Source organism: Aquarana catesbeiana, linkage group LG01, assembly GCF_042186555.1.
Source record: "Aquarana catesbeiana isolate 2022-GZ linkage group LG01, ASM4218655v1, whole genome shotgun sequence".
NCBI classification, from domain to species: Eukaryota; Metazoa; Chordata; class Amphibia; order Anura; family Ranidae; genus Aquarana; species Aquarana catesbeiana.
The window spans coordinates 793,193,277-793,211,453 of NC_133324.1; the positions used below are offsets into that span (position 1 = coordinate 793,193,277).

The 18,177-nt window shown below is 44.2% G+C and overlaps 1 protein-coding gene across 2 annotated transcripts in view; it reads right to left on the reverse strand.

Annotated features, from left to right (window-relative positions):
- LOC141113686 (cytochrome P450 3A24-like) overlaps window positions 1-18,177 on the reverse strand; it is a 55,688-nt gene that overhangs the window by 18,820 nt on the left and 18,691 nt on the right. For both annotated transcript variants that reach the window (XM_073606951.1, XM_073606960.1), the window contains 6 exons: window positions 17,913-18,012; window positions 16,796-16,909; window positions 11,417-11,505; window positions 10,788-10,936; window positions 10,539-10,666; window positions 8,962-9,046 (listed from right to left, as the gene is read on the reverse strand). In XM_073606951.1, the coding sequence (XP_073463052.1) occupies window positions 8,962-9,046; window positions 10,539-10,666; window positions 10,788-10,936; window positions 11,417-11,505; window positions 16,796-16,909; window positions 17,913-18,012 (665 nt within the window). The remainder of the gene's footprint in view (window positions 1-8,961; window positions 9,047-10,538; window positions 10,667-10,787; window positions 10,937-11,416; window positions 11,506-16,795; window positions 16,910-17,912; window positions 18,013-18,177) is intronic.

Genomic DNA, 18,177 nt, shown 5'->3' on the forward strand with positions numbered 1-18,177 from the left:
ACCACGTTCTTGATGTGGGGAAAGTCCGACCAACTTTGTGTGACCGTGAGTATGCAAGACAAGTTTGAACCAACATCCCTCGGAAAAAAACATTGATTTTGTTGTCGGAATGTGCGATTGTGTGTACGAGGCATTAGAAATCCTGAAGGCGGTGATTGGTTTTTGGGGTCCCGTACACGGTGTAGCGGGGTGCCTGTGAAACAGGTTAAAATTTCAGCAAAAGTGATTGATGAGATATATGTTCCTCCACGGATTCTTAGATTTGCAATCTAAGATAATACCAGCAAAGACTTCAGGGTAAAGAAGGATAGTTCTTTACCCTGTATTGGTAAAGTCCATTCCGGGGCTGGTTTTATTGGGAGTCTGATATAGATCTGGGTGGGACAGACTCCCAAGTCCATGGACCGCAGTTTAATGTTTTCCTTTCAGGTCTTGATTAAGGCAGCTGGTCCCAGCTCTCAGAGAGAGAGAGAGTGTGTGTCTCCATGTGAGGAGGCAACTAGTAGCATGGCTACTTATTCCCTGACTTTGGATACAAAGTATTTGCATTTGTAAGGACACTTACTACAAAACCAAGGACTGGTCAGACTACGAACACAGTAAAGCTCGGTAGAGCAGAAGTTTATTTTTGTTTGATTAATTGCAAGATGCCCTTTTTCTTCTGTTTGGGAATATCCATTGGATTAAACATGATGTGTTCCTAAAGAAACTGAGTTTGTCCCTGCATTGAGTCTGATCCCCTATAATTGGTGGCTTGAAGCGGGCACAAGACCCAGAGACTGTAACTCTTGCAGCAGCATTTTTGAAAAAAAAAAAGGAAAGTTTTTTTTTTTTTAATTCACTGGTACCAGTATACTGTTAAGAGAATGGAGGAAATAATCAAACAGCTGGTACAAGCACACACAGACCAACAAGAAACTAACCGCTTGTTGATAACTGCTACCCAAGCAGCTATGCAGGAGCAGAAGGAGTTCAATAAGCTCATACATTGTTAGGTACAGTCCCTGACTGACAAGGTTCTAAGTGTGGACAATGTTGCAGATGTTGCAGGCTGCACTACAGAAAATGACGGCCGAGGATGACGTGGAGGCTTTCCTCACAGTTTTTGAGAGGGTGGCAGAGCGTGAAGGGCTACCCCAGGAACCATTGGCTGAGGTCCTTGCCCCCTTTTTGACCAGGGACCCACAGAAGGCCTATTTTGATCTGAATGCTGCTGAGGCCTGGTAATATAAAACTCTGAAAAATGAGATTCTGGCCCGCCTTGGCGTAATAATGGCTGTGAGAGCTCAGCGTGACTATTTAAGGTGGACCAGTCTGCAAGGTCCCAGATGTATGACCTCATTCACTTCACACGGATGTGGTTACAGCCAGAGGTTGCCACCCCAGCCCAAATCATTGAGAGAGTCGTAGTGGGCCACTTTGTGAGAGCCCTTCCAACCCCTATACAGCGGTTTGCTGGGAAAGCTGTACCCAAAGAAGTACCCAAAGAATCCTTCTCCAAGAGACAGAAGCCCAACAACCTGGGAAAGGGCGATCCCACCCTAAAGTGGGGGAAAAAGGTGGTAAATGCGATTGAGGTTCCTGAGGCGCAAGGTGTGAAGAGGCTCAATCACCAAAGGGAGACCCGCCAGGACCAGGGTCCTATAGTGTGCTGGCATTGCTAAGAACTGGGGCACCTGGCCGCCAGTTGTTTGTTAAATCAGGAATCTATGGATTACAGTATGACCCAGCAAAACTCTTTTGTTGCTACACCTGGAGGCACCCCACAAGAGCCAGGCGGCACTGAGAAACAGATTTGTGTCATTAAAGTGGACGGTTGCCAGATGACTGCCTTGCTGGGTTCTGGCAGTCTAGTAACTCTAGTGCATGCCAGTCTTGTGAACCCCCAAAAGTTGCAGCGACAGCTAATGGGCGTTGTTTGTATTCATGGGGATACCAAGTGCTACCTCACGGCCATTGTGTCTATCGGATCTCCCTGTGGCACCATGGACCATGAGGTTGGAGTAGCCCCAAATCTTATGTATAACACTGTCCTCGGACAAGACTTCTCTTTTTTCTGGGACTTATGGGGAAAGGCCCAGGGAGCAGGGACCCCAGCTGGAATGGATTCCTAGTGCCCGGAACCGCTGGAGAGGTAAAAAGAAGAGAGTCTGCAAATTTTCCTTTGGAGGTCCTTGCAGGTGACACAGAGGACCCCCATCTGGAGTTAGACCTACCGGACCTGCCCACGACCCAAGAAAAGTTTGGCACGGCCCAGCTTAGGGACCCCACGTTAGCTAAGGCAAGGAAACAGGTAAAAGTGGTAAATGGGATACCTCAAGAGCCAGGGGAGGAGGCTCTATTCCCCCATTTTGCTATGGAAGATGACCCATTATACCGAGTTGATGAAATACTAGGAGAGAGACTGGAACAGTTGCTAGTACCTCAGCCTCAGATGCATGGTGCTAGACCTGGCACATTCTCATGTTTTTGGGGGACATCTGGGGGTGGATAAAACTAAGGATAGAATATTGAAATGGTTTTATTGGCCAGGCTTACACAAAGAGGTAAAATTGTACTGTGAATCTTGCCCAGGTTGTCAGCTCACCGCTCCAGTCTCACATTTCCGGCGTCCATTGGTACCTTTACCCATCATTGAGGTGCCCTTTGACAGGATTGCCCTGGATATCGTAGGTCCCTTAGTTAAGTCCGCTAGGGGGCACCAGTATATCCTGGTTGTCTTGGACTATGCCACCCAGTACCCAGGGGCAATCCTGTTAAGGAACCCCTCAGCTAAGAGTATTGCTAAAGAGCTTTTTCTTATGTTTTCACGTGTGGGTATTCCTCAGGAGATGTTAACTGACCAGGGCACGCCCTTCATGTCGAAGGTTACTAAAGAGTTGTGTAAATTGTTTAAAATTAATTACTTACGCACTTCTGTGTACCACCAACAAACAGATGGTCTAGTGGAAAGGTTCAACAAAACACTGAAAGAAATGTTAAAACGAGTGGTAGCGGCAGATGGTAGGGACTGGGACTGCCTCTTGCCCTATCTCATGTTTGCTATACAGGAGGTACCCCAAGCCTCCACCGGCTTTTCCCCTTTCGAGTTGCTGTATGGCCGACATCCAAGAGGCCTATTAGATATAGCAAAAGAGACCTGGGAACAAGAGGCAACCTCACTCAAAAGTGTAGTGGAACATATTGCTCAAATGCAAGACTGGATTGGAAAAGTCATGCCCATTGTTAAATCCCATTTGCAACAGGCTCAGCAGGCTCAGGCTAGAGTCTATAACCATTCAGCCAAGATCCAAACCTTTCACCTGGTGACAGAGTTCTTGTGCTGGTACCTACGGTGGAGAGAACATTTCTGGCGAAATGGCAAGGGCCATACGAGGTTGTAGAACAGGTGGGGGAAGTTAACTATAGAGTACATCAGCCTGGCAAAAGGAAGCCCTGTCAATCTATTGAAGCTCTGGAAAGACAGCGAATCCCTTGTGGTCCACGCACCCTTGGAAATGACTACCGAGGGTCCTTCTACCGTGCCTGGGGTAGAGATCGCTGAGGCCCTGTATGTAAGCCAGAAACAAGAGACCAAGGAATTTCTACTAAGAAATAGGGAGTTCTTCTCTGAGCTTCCAGGGCTAACTTCAGTAATAAGGCATGACTTTGTGACCAAGCCAGGGGTGAACGTTAACTTAAAACCCTATCGCATCCCAGAAGCTCGGCGCCAAGTAGTCTCAGAGGAAATAAGGAGGATGTTGGAGCTTGATGTAATAGAAGAATCCCATAGTGAGTGGTGTAGTCCAATCGTCCTTATTCACAAGCCAGATGGAAGCATCTGATTTTGTAATGACTTCCAAAAGCTGAATGAGGTGTCAAAATTTGATGCTTATCCAATGCCCAGGGTGGATGAGCTAATTGAGCGTTTAGGACATGCTCGATATATCACCACCCTGGACCTTACAAAGGGGTATTGGCATATACCACTTACAGAACGTGCGAAAGAGAAGACAGCCTTTTCCACCCCTGAAGGGCACTGGCAGTTGGCCATTTGGCCTACATGGGGCCCTGGCCACTTTTCATTAAGGATGGATCGCATCCTTAAACCCCACCAAGCCTATGCATCTGCATATTTAGATGACGTGGTAATTTTTAATGCAGACTGGGAGAGCCACTTACCTAAAGTGCAGGCTGTTGTTAACACCCTCCGTTGTGAATGTCTGGCAGCCAATCCTAAGAAGTGTGCTGTGGGATTAGAGGAGGCCCGGTATTTAGGGTACATTATTGGCGGGGGGTAGTAAAACCCCAAGTCACAAAAGTCCAGGCAATCCAAAGTTGGCCAAGACCCCTTAATAAAACACAGGTCAGGGCTCAGGGCTTTTTTGGGGTTAGTAGGCTACTACAGAAGGTTTGTCCCCAATTTTGCTATGTTGGCCGCTCCCCTTACATATCTTACCAAGGGGGGAAGTCCACAGGGGTAACTTGGTCCCCAGAAGCAGAGAAAGCTTTCCAGAACCTAAAGACAGCTCTGTGTAATAGCCCTGTCTTAATCACCCCAGATTTCACACAGGAATTTATAGTGCAGACGGATGCTTCAGAAGTGGGATTAGGTGCAGTGTTGTCTCAAGTGGTGAATGAGCAGGAACACCCCATAGCATTCTTAAGCACAAAATTGACCCCTGCTGAAAAGAGATATGCCAATGTAGAAAGGGAATGTCTAGTCATCAAAAGGGCTCTTGTAAGTTTAAAATATTATCTGTTAGGGCGACAGTTTAAGCTCCTAACTGACCATGCCCCTCTCAAATGGATGGCCCAAAATAAGCAGAAAAATGCAAGAGTTACTAGATGGTTCTTGGCTCTACAGAATTTTTAATTTTTATTAGAACATAGACCAGGTAGCCAACAAGCTAATGTGGATGCTCTCTCCAGAGTTTACAGTCTGTTTGCCCAAGTTGCTCAACCCCCCGAGTTTGAGCAGGGGGGGGGGGGGTATATGTAGCGGGGTGCCTATGAAACAGGTTCAAATTTCAGGAAAAGGGCAAGATGCCCTTTTTCTTCTGTTTGGGAATATCCTGTGGATTAAACACGTTTTCCTAAAGAAACTGTGAGTTTGTCCCTGCACTGAGTCTCATCCCCTACAGCGGCTAGGCTCCCAAAAAGTTCCACACATGTGGTATCCCCGTACTCAGGAGGAGCAGCAGAATATATTTTGGGGTGTAATTTCACATATGCCTATGCCATGTTTGAGAAATATATAATTTAATGACAACTTTCTGAAAAAAAAAAGTATTGTCATTTTCCCGAAACTTGTGGCAAAATATAAAATATTCCATGTACTCAACATGCCTGTCAGCATGCCTGCACAACATTAGAAGCTTATGTCACACACCACCCACTCTTCTTACCACTTGAAGACAGGCCCTTTCTGACACTTTTTGTTTACATGAAAAAATATTTTTCTTTTGTTAGAAAATTACTTTGAACCCCCAAACATTATACATTGTTTTTTTAAAGCAAAGGCCCTACAGATTAAAATGGTGGGTGTTGCAATTTTTTTTGTTCACATAGTTTTTGCGCATCGTTTTTTCAAACGCAATTTCTTTGGAAAAAAAACAGCACTTTTTTAAATTTTAATGCACTAAAACACACTATATTGCCCAAATATTTGGAAAAATATAAAAGATGATCTTATGCTGAGTACATAGATACCAAACATGACATTTTAAAAGCCTTTAAAAGCCTTTACAGGTTACCACTTTAGATTTACAAAGGAGGTCTACTGCTAAAATTACTGCCCTCCATCTGACGTTAGTGGTGATACCTCACATGCATGGTGCAATTGCTGTTTACATATGACACGAGACCGACGCTTGCGTTTGCCATTGCACGCAAGCACAGGGGGGCAGGGGTGCTTTTTTAAAATTTATTTTGCTATTTTATTTTTACACTGTTCCTTTAATTTTTTATTTAAATCATTTTTATTGTTATCACAGGTAATGTAAATATCCCCTATGATAGCAATAGGTAGTGACAGGTACTCTTTAAAAAAAAAAAATAGGGTCTATTAGACCCTAGATCTCTCCTCTGTACTCAAAGCAACTGACCACACCAAGATTAGTGTGACAGGATGCTTTCCTAATTTCCCAATGGCGCTGTTTAAATCCGGCGAAACCAAAGTCTTGAAATGCCCGTAGCTTCCCGTTTCTTATGTCATAGAGACTGTTCTGGTCTTTGATCAGCTCTATGGTCAGCTGGCAGAACCACAGCACCATCTGGAAACAGAAGGGCTGGGATGATCTCTTCCTGGAATTTAAGAAAGGATCCAGTTTGTCCTGAAGCTCTGTATAGCACATGAGCGTTCAGCAGAGCCAATTGGAATAAATTTACAGACACTTTTTTGTACCAGCACTGGCCTTATGGGGAATTAAGTACAGCACCATCAACTGGTCGTTGAGGTCCACCCCTCCCGTTGTAAGGTTGTATTCGTGGACACAGAGGGGTTTCTCCACAACACCAGTGGCCGTTTGAATTTGAACCGTCGTGTCTGCGTGAAGGGAGGACAGAACGAAAGCGTTCTTATTAGCCCTCCACTTCACAGCAAGCAAATTATTACATCTCAAGCAGGCTCTCTCCCCCAGCCTAAGACGGGAATCTACAAGCCGCTGGGGTAAGCCCCGACGATTAGATTGCAGGGTGCCACATGCACCAATTCCTTGATCAAACAAGTGACTAAAAAGTTGCACGCTTGTGTAATAATTGTCCACGTACAAGTGGTACTACTTTCCGAGTAAGGGTGACACCAAGTCCAACACAATCTTACCAGTGCTCCCCATGTAGTCTGGGCAGTTCTCTGGCTCTACGTAACTATCTCTTACCTCGTAAACCATAAAACTATATGTATAGCCTATTGCCCTGTCACAGAGCTTAGAGATCTTGACCCCATATCTGGCACACTTGCTGGGAATATACTGTTTGAATGACAAGCGGCCAGAAAACGTAATCAGGGACTCATCAACACAGACAACTTGATCGGGAGTAAACAAGGCTGCAAACTGTTGGTTGAAGTGGTTTACGAGGGTGCAAATTTTGTAGAGCCGGTCATATCCAGGGTCACCCCGAGGACGACAGTGTTCATTGTCATTAAAATGCATGAACAGCAAGATCTGCTCGTATTGTGTCCTTTGTCATGGAGGCAGAGAACACGGGCATATGGTGAATTTGGTAAGTGGACCAATATAACAGCAACTCACTTTTTTTAGTTATACCCATGAGGAGGGATAGGCCCAGGAAGGTCTTAAATTCGGAGATCGTAATAGGTCTCAAATCTCTGGGTTGGCCAGTGAATGGGGGGAAGTACGTGTGCTGCAGAAGTGGTGGGCTCCCAATTTGGATTGGCAAAATGCAGCAGGAAGGGCACTATGAGCTCGACGGGTCTGTCTTTGTCTTCTTGGTGGCTGTGGTACACTACTTGTGCTTGCCACCTCACCAGCTTGAACTGCACTTATGGGACTCACCACATCACCAAGTGTTACTGCAGTGCTGGATGTACGACCAGGATGTACTAGGCCGCTGGTGTGCTTGCCAGTTCACAAGAAGGATGAGCGGCACTAGTACTGGCTCTCTGCTCCATACGAGAGCCCTGCGGTTCTTGCACCTCAACAACAACAGAAGAATGGGGTTGGGTACGCCTGACCTTGGCAGGGACCACTACTCCATCGTCAGAGCTATCTGTCAGGGTGCCGCTGCTGTCTACAGGATCATATTCTGAGCCTGAATCTGACAGATGGGTGACTTTCTCTTCACTCTCATCTGTCATCCTCAGTGAAGTGTAGGCCTCTTCACTAGTGTACCTTCTATTGGACATTTTTGCCTCTAAATTTACTGGTACAACCAGTGAGACTCACAGGGAAAAAAAGAGCACCTGATTGTCAGCGACTGATTCAAACGCTACCAAAAAAAACTGTGACAGTGATCGATTGATACTGCACTTGGGTGGGCTGGGCTGGGCAGAGGAGCTAAATGCAGGTGCTATCAGGTATCTGGGCTGATCCTGCTAACACTGCGTTTTTGGGACTTCTAAACTACTGGGGACGCTAGTATAGATCTGATCAGATCAAAGTTATTGATCCGTACACACTATACTACTAAGGGAGGTGTATGGTGCATGCGTGGGTGTTAGCGCTACTGGCACTAATCTGACACTGCCTGGGGCGACGCAGACCCTAACTGATGCTAAAATTGATATCACCCGCCGGGTGATCAGGGGGTTTATTTAGGTAATATACGGCGGGTACCCTGACGCTATAAAAAATAACTAACTAACCAGCATCACCCGTAACACTAAAACGGTGATCACTGGTGACAGGGCGTGATCAAGGTGTTAAACCTTTATTGGGGGGGTTACCTGGGCCTACCACTAACTGCCCTAATGCTGATTAGTGTCACACCAGTACAGTGATCAAAGAAAAATATGAACACTGCACTGGGTGACACTGTGACAGGGAATGAAGGGCTTAACTAGGGGGCGGTTGGGGGGGGGGTGACAAGTGTACCTACGTGTACTTGTGGTGTAGTGTTGGTGCAACTTACTGTGAGATGTTTCCTCTCCTCCTCTTTACACTTGCAGGCAGGGGAAGGATTTCATTCGTCAGAAACGATCAGCAGGTCCAGGCCATAAATCATTGGCCTAGAACTGAAGATTGATCGGTTCTGGGTCGAATCCGATGGTCGCGAGCGTGGCGGGGGCGTGCCCCGTACCTGTACAGCGGTGCTATTGTGCCGCAGTATATGTACATGAGCTGGTCGGGAACAGCTTAATGCAGAATTGCAGTTGTTTGATGTTCCTCAACTAGATTTGTTGTGAAGACCTTCTATCCAATGAAAATTGCATTGCTGTTGCAGAAAATATATAATTAACTCCATAGTAATATGCAGTCTGTGGTGCTTCTAGTTCTAAAAATCTTATATAATTTGTTTTACCTTTGTAACCATGATTCTCCTCTTCTGATGATGTCCTATCTTTGGTCTGAGAATCAACCATGAGTTGCAGAAAATCCACCCGGTCCTAAGCAAAAGAAAGAAAGATAATAGTGAGCTGATATTTTATATCACATGCACAGAAAAGTTATTTTATGACTTGAAGAACAGCAGTTTAAGGATCACCCAAATATAAATGAGGCTACTGATTTGAGAATCATTTGTGAAACTATAGACCTCTGTGATACTGAGAGCAGAAACGACTATCAACGATGCTCATTAATTCATACAGACATTTTCTCACCCGCAGAAAATCTTTCTACGAGTGGGAGGGTAGTCAGAGGGCAGAAGAGGGAAAGATCAAAATACTACACACGTTTGTTGTCATTAAGAAACATAGCAGGTACTGGCACTTGATGACCTGCTGGAGGATGCGTAGATAATTACTCTCAAGTTAAGTTTTTCATAACTGTACATCTATGGCCAAGGAGTTAGCCATAGCTTTTGGATAGCAGATAAGTAGTTAACAAACAATAAAAAAATAAAAAAAACTCCCATCCTAAATACATATGTACTGTATGTAACTCCTATGAGCATACATTTTTTATGACCTACAAAAGCCATCAACATCACTTATATCTCTCATGTACAAATGGTATTCTGACATGAGATTCCAACATTTTCCCATGATAAGACTCTTTTTTTTGAGAATGCAATAGCTGTATCTAATTTCTTTTAAACATGTAGAGATATGCAGACAGCAATCACTAATGGAAGTATTAGCAAAAATAATAATTTTTAAATATTCAGAAAAAATTTACTGTGCAAATACAAGATGAATACAAAACTGCATCCTTGTTCTTCTACTATTGTTATTTAAAAGAACGAACAAGTCATGCATACAGCCAACTTAATTTGTTCACATCTTAAAAAGGCCCCCTCCTCCCCAGCTAAATAACCGCTTGCTGACTGTGCTTAAGCCAAATGACATCTACAGCAGGCCATCCAGGTCTGGGAAGGCGTCTATTGATGTCCTTCCAGAACCATGACCCCCGCTGCGGCACGCATCTGGCACGCTCTGTGATCACTTTGTCCCTTGGGCACAGTTGATCACAGTTTGGAGTTAAAGGCCAATCACAGCGGCCCTTTACCATGTGATCAGCTGTGTCCAATCACAACTGATCACAATGTAAACACACTTGCCGGCTATCAGCATTCCAGTAACTGGCCAGTGTGAAAGGGGACATCTACACTGATAATCAGGGCACTGATCATCAATGCCCATGAGTGCTGCCAATCAGTGCCCATCAGTGCTTCTAATCCATGCCCATCAGTGCTGTCAATCAGTGTCCATTAGTGATGTCCATCAGTACCTCCTCATCAGTACCACATATCAGTACAGCCTCATCAGTGCCTCCCCATCAGTGCCCACCAGTGTCTCCTCATCAGTGCTGCCTCATCGGTATAGCCTATCAGTACCCATCAGTGCAGCTATTAGTGCCCATCAATGAAGAAGAAAAATTACCTGTTTGCAAAATTTTATAACACAAACTAAGTAAAACTAATTCAAGTTTACTTACTGAATGAATACCCTTCTGCCTGTCTTTCTTGATACTTTTAATGGCATCTTGGAAAAAGTTGAGAACACTTAAAGGTAGGAAGCAGAAATTCAGTTTGTTCAATAGAGGTATAAGGAATGGACATAGCACTGCAAGAAAAAAAAAACATAGATATAATTAATGGTTAAATGTTCTGCAAAATGCCTGCTAATATATAGGATTGCAGCCTTAGATAATACATATTTGTAAGTAGGAGACTGAATAACTTACATGTAGTTAAGAACAATGGATTGAAAAAGGAAAATGTGAAAAGCTTCTTGGCATTGGTCACAAATGGATCATTGGGATTGTTCTGTGAATCCACATTCACACTGAATGATGTACTTAGAACAATGTCCATGGTGTAGCTTCCAAAGATGCTGACACAAATAACAAAGCATTAGTAATCTAAAAATAGCCCATATATCAACCAGTGTCACTCCTATCCTATATTCCTAAAATCCTATATTCCTACAGAATTATACTGGCTGTGCTAAAAAATTAAAATACTACATTAGCCCCATGTGCATACAGCTCTTTCCCATCCATTATTCTAGCCAATGATAAGGCAACTCAAGCGAAGATGCATAAAATAGATACTAACACCATCCAGTCAAAAATATTTATTTGACAAATTGCAGTTCAGTGTAGACTGATGCTAACTATTCAGTCTTAAAACAACAACAGCAAATAAGTACCAAGTCATATTACAAATGGGCCCCAATGAATGTGGTTAATTTAATTTAATCAACATTAACTTTTCATTGTCATCAATTTTCCGATATAATGGATATCTATTTCTTTTTGTAAACAGCATTCTGTTAGATTGGTATTCAATTATTCATATACCACATACTTACTCCTTCATGTTTATAAATTCTTTGTTATCAACTTTCTTCTGGATATTCTTCACTAAAAGGGCTCCATAAGTTTTAATTATTGGGAACATCTGTGGGGATGACAAGATATTTTTAGCTATATTATGGTACCAAGAATTAGACTTTCAAATTTCTATTGCCAAATGCAGAAAATTCAACTTAGACTTATCGGTAACTTGTTTTCCATAAGTCTTTCAGGACAGCACCTGAGAGATTGTGACTCCAACCACTGGACCATAGGAAACACCTCCTTCCTCCAGATCTTTAAAGAGAGACAACTCCCTACCACACATCAGTTGTAGAAGAGAACCTCCAGCCCCGGCTGGAACACATAAACACACATATGTTAGTCACAGCATAGTACATCGAAACTAATAGGGCGGGTCGTTGCTGTCCTGAAAGACTTATGGAAAACAATTTACCTGTAAGTCTAACTTGAATTTTCCCAAAGTGTCTTTCAGGGCGGCACCTAAGAGGATGACAGAGACTTATCCCCTTAGGGTGGGACAACAGCCTGCAGGACCTTCCCACCAAATGCCTGATCGCTGGCAGATGTGAAGTCCAGCCTGTAATGTCACACAAAGGTGCAAAAACTTGGCCACGTTGCCGCCTTGAAAATTTGTTCAGGGATGGCACCAGCTCTTTCTGCCCAAGTGGCCGCAAGCGCTCTGGTTGAGTGTGCATGAATTCCAGCTGGTGGAGACAAACTTGCATGCGAGTTTGCTCCAGGATGGATAATTTCAGCCATCTGGCTAATGATCCTTTAGAAGCCTGGCAACCTTTCTTGTTGCCCGAAAAAAAGGACAAATAACAAATCTGTCCTTTGTTATTTCTAAATAACATAACAAAATCCTTTTGACGTCCAACATATGAAAAAAAGTCTCCTTCTCCCCTGATGGGTTAGCACAGAAGGTTGGGAGCACAATATCCTGTGAACGATTATGCATTGAGGCTACCTTAGGTAAGAATTTTGGGTCTGTCCTTAGGATAACTCAATCCGGAAACACTGAGAGATAAGATTCCCTAATTGACAGAGCGTGTAGCTCACTGATCCTGCTTGCTGAAGTAATGCCGACCAGGAACACAGCTTTAAAAGTGAGACATTTAAATGATGCTGCATCCAGAGGTTCAAATGGACTTTTTGCTAGGGATTGCAGGACTAGGGACAGATCCTATTTTGGGAAACCCTTAACCTGCGGTGGCCTTGATCGTGCTTTAAAAAATCTAACTACCAGTGGTTCAGAGGCCACAGATTTCTCTAAAAAAACCTGCTAGTGCAGCAACCTGTACCTTCACGGTACTGACTGCTAGTCTCCTATCTGCCCCATCTTGTAAAAACTCCAAGATGGAAGCAAGGCTTCTTGGGTGTTGGGTAGATGAATTGCACCATGAGTTATAGACCTTCCAGACCTTAGTATAGATGGCACTTGTTACTTTTTTTACTACTCGATAGCAATGTTGCAACCAAACGATCTGAGAACCCCTTACTCTTTAGGAGCTGCTATTCAGATACCATGCTGCAAGCGACAGAGACCACTCTGCCTCCTAAATGGGGTACCTGCTTAGGAAGTCCACCCCTCTGTTCAGGGGCCCCTTTAGGCGGATTGCCGACAAGGATAGTAAATGTTTCTCTGCCTATATAAGAATCTCTGTTGCCAGTGCTTCTAAGGACCTGCTCCTTGTGTCCCCCTGTCTTTTTAGATAAGCCACAGCTGTGGCATTGTCTGTCAACACTTGCACATGGTGATACTGGAGAACTTGTGTGAATATCACTAGAGATAAAGCAATCACCTTCAACTCTCCAATTTGAGGACCTTATCGCTTCCTTCTTGGACCAAGTTCCCTGGGCGAAGTTTTCCACTAGGTGGGCCCCCCATCCACAAGAGCTGGCGTCCGTTGTTAGTCTTCTTTCGACTGGGAAGCCCCAAGCTAGTCCCCTTGCTAGGATCTCCTGATTCCTCCACCACCATAGTGACCTTTTCACCTTGGCTGGAATCTTCACCTTCGTGTCCAGGGAAGCTGTGATCCCATGACTTTAGGAGAAAGGCTGGTAGACTCCTGAAGTGTAGTCTTGCCCACTGAATAGCAGGCATTGTTGAGGTCACGACTCCTAATTCTGACATTATTTGCCTTATTGTTACCGGTTTGTTGGTCTGCAGCATAGCAGCCGTGCACTGGACTTTGTCCTTTTCTAGCAGGAGAAAAATTTTCTGTTCTATCGAATTGATTCGATAGCCCAGAAACTGAACCTCCTGGGACGGGTCTAGGGAGGACTTCTGGAGGTTTAGAATCCAACCCAGAGACTCCAGATGGTTGCATGCTTTGACTAAGTCTTGCTGTGACTTCTCCCCTGAGGGAGCAAAGAATAGAAGATCGTCCAGAAAAGGAATCACTGCAATTTCCTGAAGTCGAAGCGGAGCTAGTGCTTCAGCCATCACTTTGGTAAAAATCCGTGGTGCAGACCGAATGGTAAGGCCCTGAACTGTAGATGGTGAATCACGCCTCCAATATCTACTGCCAACCTGAGATACCTCTGGAACTGGGGTGAAATTGGGACATGCAAATATGCATCCCATAGGTCTACTGACGCATGTAACATTCTGGGGTCAGTAGATTTCTGACTGAAAAAATAGAGTCCATCTTGAACCTTCTGTACTTCACGGATTTGTTCAGAGGTTTTAGGTTGAGGATCAAATCAGAATTTTCCTGTTTTTTTACCAAGAAAATGTGAGACTAAAATCCCTGTTGCCACTCTCCTGGTGGCACTTGGACCACTACACACTGCTGCATTAGCTCCTTTAATAAGGACTTCATGGCCAGGGCTTTCATTGGATCCTTTGGGGGATTTGTCACAAGAAATCTTCTTGGGGGAGATTCCGTAAACTCTATTGCGTAGCCTTGAGAAAGAGTGGTCAGGATGAACCAATTTGACGTTATGCCTGACCACTGCGGAAGGAAACTTTACAGCCTTCCGCCCACCCACAGGGTCAAGTCATTGGGATTTTACGGTTTATGCAGGAGGATGGAAAAGGATTCCGCCCTTGCCTTTAGCTTTTTGCGTGGACCAATTCTTCCTCCTCCCCTGGGACTTGTTTCTACTTCCTTACCGGGAAGGATTTCTTCCTATCGGCTGTCCTGTCCAGCATGGTATCTAGATCAGGACCAAAGAGAAGGTCACCTGAAAGGGAATCCCACAGAGCTTACTCTTTGACACCACAGCGCCTGGTCAAGTCTTCAGCCAAAATGCTCTTCTTGCTGAATTTGTTAGGCCTGCTGATCTAGCCGACATTCTAATTGCCTCAGCTGAAGCATCCACCATATAGGCTACTGCGGAGGACAAGGTAGTAAAAGAATCCAAAATTTCCTGTTTGGGTGAATCTGCTAACACATGAGCTTTTAGCTGGTTAACCCAATATTCCAGGTTTCTAGCTACACATGTCGTAGCCTTGGCCTTGTTTTAAATTGCCCATGACCGATTGCAAAGATCTCTTGAGCAAAAGATCCATTCGCTTGTCCATCGGATCCCATAGGATCCCCATGTCTTCAAAGGCTAGGTCGGTGGACCTAGAGACCTGGGAGAAGTCAGCATCGAGCTTAGGGACCTTGTTCCATACTGCACAGGGGTTTTCCTTGAAAGGAAAGCGCCTCTTGTGGGCACTCGAGAAAAAAGTTTTTGCTCCGGGTCTTGCCATTCCTTCTTTATAGAATCCGAAATGACAGAGTGCACCAGAATGTTCTCCCCTTATGCTCACTTAGAACTGCATACATACGGTCATGTAGTGTAAGTTCCTTTTTCTCTTCGCTTAGGCCCTAGTGTAACATGTATGGCTCTTAGGAGACAACTTCCTCCAGGGATAGCTTAAACTTGGAGGAGACCACTTCTGCCCTTTCAACCTCCTCCTCTTCTGAACTGTCATTGGAAGGTGCAGGCAAGTGTTTTTCCCTGGTAGACAGACCCTCAGACAGAGTTTCTAACACTGGGACAGAAAGTGAACCTTGGAAGGACGCTGATGTGGAGGGCTGACTCGCAGCCGGATTAACCAGTGAGTCACAGAATGATTGAGAAGTGGCATAAAGTTCCTTCTTTACAGAGGCAACCAAGTCATCACACACAAAAGCAGATTCCTCGTTTACTAAAGAAGTAATACAAGTACTGCATAGGGCTTTTTTCCAATTTTCTCCCATCTTGGCCTTGCATGAGGGGCATTTCTTTTTTCCCAGGTCAGAGCTTTTGGCCTGAGAGAGAAAATACAAAAGGGATAAAAAAAAAAAAAAAAACAGGGGACCCTTGGTGAGACCCAGTCTCTGCTTGTGGAGCACCCCATAAGGTGCACTAAGACGAAGAAACACAGCCTCCAGTGTCCAGACAGGCCCCCGCCACCAGAGGGAAAGAAAATAGAAGACCGGAACCCCAGGAAAGGAAATGGGCAGACTTAGTTAATTGCCCCCTACCTGAGCCTTGCTGGTGCCTGTCCCCACCGCTGCAGACACCATGTCCTCCATATCGGGTGTGCAGCGGTCCACTTGTGGCTTCACACTCCGCTTCCGGACTCCCATAGTGCTGCTGCACCGAACCGAAAGCGGAAATAGGAGCCAGCTCCTGCCCTGCCTCCTCGCCTTGCGCCCGGCCACCGGAAATGCCAGGCGCTGACCCAGTGACCCACTCATAGGAGTGTCACTTCCAGCCCGGCCGAGACTCTACTCAGCCTCCGCCAAAATGGCGGCGGTGCACATGCAGTCGCCGCTCCTGGAAGCCTGGAGCAGGGTCACCGGATCACATGGCTCTCCCCGCGCACCTAGGAGGAAAAGAAGAGCCCATCCTTACCACTGTAGAGGCCCTGGTAAGGTAGGAGGGCTGGGGTCTTAGAAATAAGGACCACCCTAAGAGATCATGGCTCCCCCACCAAAGATGTTCCCTCCGGGCCGGAGGAAGCACAAAATCTGATGTGTGGTAGGGAGTTGCCTCTCTTCAAAGATCTGGAGGAAGGAGGTGTTTCTTATGGTCCAGTGGGTGGAGTCACGATCTCTCGGGTGCTGTCCTGAAAGACGCTTTGGGAAAACAGAGTAACTATTATGGAGGCTTGATTATCTATTTGTAAAAGTGTTAGGCTGAATTCACACTTATGCAAATTGGACAGTCAAATGGCTCTGAAAGGCAATCTGAACATGGATCGCTTTTTAGCAGAATGACGGTTTATACGCAGTCTAAACCTAGCCCAACAGAGCCATTCCCAATATTATAGCTTTGTGACAGGTTGCACTGCTAAGAACATAATTGTTTCACTGCTATTTTTCTTATTGCACTGGTAAAGATGTGGTGAATTATATATACAGTATATTATGTATAGAGGTAAGACTCACCTGTTTCAGTTTTCCACTGGTGAACGTAGGTGACAGCACAGTTCGTATTCGCTTCCATTGTTCATCCTCAGCAATTGATACTGCAGAATTTAAAGGCCCATTTAGTCCAAAATTCTAAATTGGGTAGAATGTACAGGTGAGAACTGGGTTAGAAATAAATTCAAATTCTTTGGAGGACAAAAGAAAAGTAAACTCAGTCAGCCAATTTTCCCATTAAACCTGTATGTCTATACAGGAAGGACTCCCCATGCAACTGTCTTTAAATGGGCTGCCAGTTGCAGCTGTTGAATGCCAATTGCAGTTGTTATATGGAGATCAGTAGAAGAAGGGAAACAATATGCCTGAATCTGTAGCATTAGATAAATTGAATCATTTGCTTATGTTGTTGTGTAGCTTCAGCAATTCAGAAAGCAACCATGCTAGCCAGGAATAAGGACAGAGGCAGAGAAGGCAAAAATAGTCAAAATTATGCCTTTTAGAAGCTAACTAAAATATTTAAAAATACAGGCTTTTAGAACTATAAAGTCCCTTCTTCAGGTATTAAGGCAGGTAAAATTATAAATATGGAAAAATATACATTTCTCTATTTTCTGCATTTTTTCTGTCATAATACCTGAAGGAAGGGCTTTGTAGCTCCAAAAACGTGCATTATTTAACACTGTAGTTACCCCTGAAATATAATGACTTTGACATGTTTTTTGGGCATCTCTACCTCAGCATTTCAGAAAGATCTATTATTTTTAGAATTTGCCATGAGGCCTCCTGCAGACCTGCACACAGAGCTTAAAAGTGCCATTGTTACAGGCATTGAGTGGTTTTTTTTAAATCTGTACATGCACCTCTATGTAAGTCTATGTGTCCATGCACACATAAGCGTTTACAGGCCTATTGAAGAGGAGCATTTACAGGCTGAAAAAAGCGTATGCGCTATGTGCATGAGGCCTAACAATGTAATTTAAAATTATTTTTATACAGGATTTATCAAATGAATAAAAATTGATATGAGAATAAGTAAAACAAGCGCCTTGGCTGAAAGAACACACTAAGGGAGAAACACTTAAAAGCTAAAAATATTTTACAAACTGTAGTAAGATTCATATACAGTACAGCCACTTACCCTTCTGTTGGTGAAAACACTATAACATTCCTTTACAAGAATGGCTTTTATGATTACTGGATCCATAATAGCTAGAACTGGCTGTCTACCATCAAAAAACCTGCAGAAAAAAAGAATTGAATAAGTATTAAGATGATATGTGAGCTTATGTTATATGATCTACAGAAACTGATCAATTCAATACCCAGTGATTGCAGGCAATGTAGCCTAATGTATGCTGCAGTGATCAGATTCAACTTACCTAGAACTGTATACAATTATAATA